Source organism: Thamnophis elegans, chromosome Z (assembly GCF_009769535.1).
Source record: "Thamnophis elegans isolate rThaEle1 chromosome Z, rThaEle1.pri, whole genome shotgun sequence".
Classification (NCBI taxonomy): Eukaryota; Metazoa; Chordata; class Lepidosauria; order Squamata; family Colubridae; genus Thamnophis; species Thamnophis elegans.
Window position 1 is genome coordinate 144669259 of NC_045558.1, and position 2489 is coordinate 144671747.

At 69.5% G+C, this 2489-nt stretch overlaps 1 protein-coding gene across 1 annotated transcript; it reads left to right on the top strand.

Moving 5' to 3' along the window:
- Window positions 1–1000: 1000 nt before the first annotated feature.
- On the top strand, window positions 1001–2167 carry LOC116523032 (stress-associated endoplasmic reticulum protein 2-like). The gene is made up of 3 exons (XM_032238188.1): window positions 1001–1133; window positions 1432–1504; window positions 1719–2167. The coding sequence occupies exons 1-3, from the start codon at window positions 1050–1052 to the stop codon at window positions 1757–1759; spliced, it is 198 nt and encodes a 65-aa protein (XP_032094079.1). The 5' UTR covers window positions 1001–1049; the 3' UTR covers window positions 1760–2167.
- The last annotated feature ends 322 nt before the right edge of the window (window positions 2168–2489 follow it).

Below are 2489 nucleotides of genomic sequence, written 5' to 3' on the forward strand. Positions count from 1 at the left end.
AACGTTTGTGGAGTTGCACAACCCCCTGGGGGTTTTGGGGGGGTGGCTAGGAAAGGGAGGGGCCCTGGGGGTCCCAAGTGACCCTCTGCAGGCTGGAGGGGGTGAGGAGCTCAGAAGCTGTGGCCCCCTCAGCCTGGCATCCGTCAAGGGCCCCAAGTGCCAGGACTGCTGCCCCCTTGTGCCCTTCCTGAAGCCCAGCCAGGCTCTCTCAGGCTGCCACCCCTTCTCTGCCCCACAGCTGGAGCTGGGGGAGACGGCCCCTGTCTCTTCGCCCCCCCCGCCCCGGGCAGAGTACCAGCGCCTGGCTCAGGAGCTCCTCTTCCACCTGGAGTGGCAGCCGAAGACCAGCACGCAGGCAAGGGGGGCCCTCCCGCCGAGACCCTCGCCTGACTGGGCCCTTCTGGTTGGCACAGAGTGGAGACCCCTCCCCACCCACCCAAGCAGGATGCCTCCCCAGCCAAGACTCGAAGGGGCCTCCAGGAGCCGCCATGGCCCTCTGTCTCCCTTCCCAGAATCCCCCTCCCCAGGGGTGGGAGATAGAGGAGATGGGGCGGGGGGGGGGGGTCTGTCCTCTTTGGCTGAATCCATTGGATCCGAAAGTAGCTTGTGGAACTTGGGGAGATCCCCTGCTCCCCCCCACCTCTTCCCAGGAGACCCTTCCCCCTCTCCTGGAAGCCCTCCCTGTGCCACCCCCTCCCCTTTTTCCCTCCAGCCCCATCCAGACGGCCTGCGATGACCTTAAAAGGCTCTTGCTCTGTGCTGCTCTCCCAGGTTTTTTGGGGGGGGGCGAGGGGGCGATCCAAGGGGCGGGGGGGGAGTGGATAGAGTCCTGGGGGGGGTCTTTGGGGGGGAAGAGTTGCAACCCCTTCCCCTGCTTCTCGGGGGAGCCTGGCGGGGGTCTGGGGGCGGGAGGGGGCGCCGGGAGGGGCTGGGTGCAGCGGGGGGGGGGAGGCGGTGCCCCCCGGGGGGCGGGGGGAGCGCTGCGCCTGCGCGGGGGGACTCGGCCAGAGGCGCCACGACAGCCGCGCAGCCCCCGCTTCCCCCTCGCCATGTCCGGCGTGCAGCGCATGAAGGTGGCCAATGAGCGGCACAGCAAGAGCATCACGCAGCGCGGCGGCCCCCACCGAGCCCCGGTACGGGGAGGGGGGGGCTGGCAGGGGGAGGGGAGGGGGGGCTGGCAGGGGGAGGGGAGGGGGGCTGGCAGGGGGAGGGGAGGGGGGGCTGGCAGGGGGAGGGGGGGCTGGCAGGGGGAGGGGAGGGGGGGCTGGCAGGGGGAGGGGAGGGGGGCTGGCAGGGGGAGGGGAGGGGGGGCTGGCAGGGGGAGGGGAGGGGGGCTGGCAGGGGGAGGGGAGGGGGGGCTGGCAGGGGGAGGGGAGGGGAGGGAGCAGAGGAGGGGGCAGCTTTTAACCCCCCCCCCCGCCGTCTCCCCAGACCCCGCAGGAGGAGAAGGCGCCGGTGGGGCCGTGGCTGCTGGCCCTCTTCGTCTTCGTGGTCTGCGGGTCAGGTAGGCGGCGCACCCCTCCTTCCCGCGGGACCCCTCGAGGTCATCCAGGCGGCCCCCGCCTTCCCTGCGGGCGCCTCGGGCTCTCTGCACGCGCCCAGGAGCCCGTCCGCCCCCCCCCTCCTTGCGACTCCGGGGAGGGGAGGGGGGGCAAGGGAGAGGGTCTTGCTGGGCTGGCCCTGACGCCCCCTCCCCTCCTCCGGCTTCTCCCTGCCAGCCATCTTCCAGATGATCCAGAGCATCCGGCTGGGCGGCTGATGGAGCGGCGGTCCCGGCACCGGCAGACCTCAAGGGACTCTTGGACGGAATGGGAAGGGGGGGGTCTCGTTTTCCGGACCCTCCCCCCCTTTGGAAATGTTTACAGCCATGAGCGTCGTCTTCCTTTGCTTGCTTGACCCCCAAGCGACTCCCGCCTTGGACCCGGCGGCCCCCCCCCCCCGGTCTCCCGGGGGTCTCTCGGGGTCTCGAACTGAAGGACGGGGTGACAAACCCCCCCCCCGCCCAACGGGGCACGCCTGGCCCTGGGGGAGAGGGGGCTTCCTGAGGAATTGAAGCGGTTCCCGACGAGGAGAGAGCAGGGGGGCATTTGGGGGGGCCTCTGCAGCCGGGGGTGGGTGGGGAGGGGGCGCCTGCTCTGGAAGCTGCTGCTTTTGCTCCGTCTGTTAAGCCCACCGGTCCTTTTTCCCCTCGCCTTCTCCCGTCGAGCTGCTGAATAAAAAAGTCTTACCATCTTGGGCGGTTTGCCACCAGCTGAATCCGTGTCATTTTGTAAGAAAGGGCTGTAAGCCCCCCTCCCCAAAAAGCCCAGCCTTTCCTGCCCTCCCCAAGGGGGCTTCCAGAAGAGAGGGTCCAGGATCCCTCAATGCCCCCCCTGGTTCCTGCCCTCAAACCAGAGCTCAAGGGTCTTTTGGGTCACCAACATGGGAAGCCCATAAAGACCCCCTCCCCATCACCAACAGTTGGGTCATCAAGGATGGGGCTTCCCGAG

Bases quoted from the DNA above. Each gene is read 5' to 3' on its own strand.
- LOC116523032 (XM_032238188.1), top strand. From the start codon at position 1,050: ATGTCCGGCGTGCAGCGCATGAAGGTGGCCAATGAGCGGCACAGCAAG. The intron at 1,134-1,431 runs GTACGGGGAGGG...CCGTCTCCCCAG, and splicing joins GCGGCCCCCACCGAGCCCCG to ACCCCGCAGGAGGAGAAGGC. The intron at 1,505-1,718 runs GTAGGCGGCGCA...TCTCCCTGCCAG, and splicing joins CTTCGTGGTCTGCGGGTCAG to CCATCTTCCAGATGATCCAG.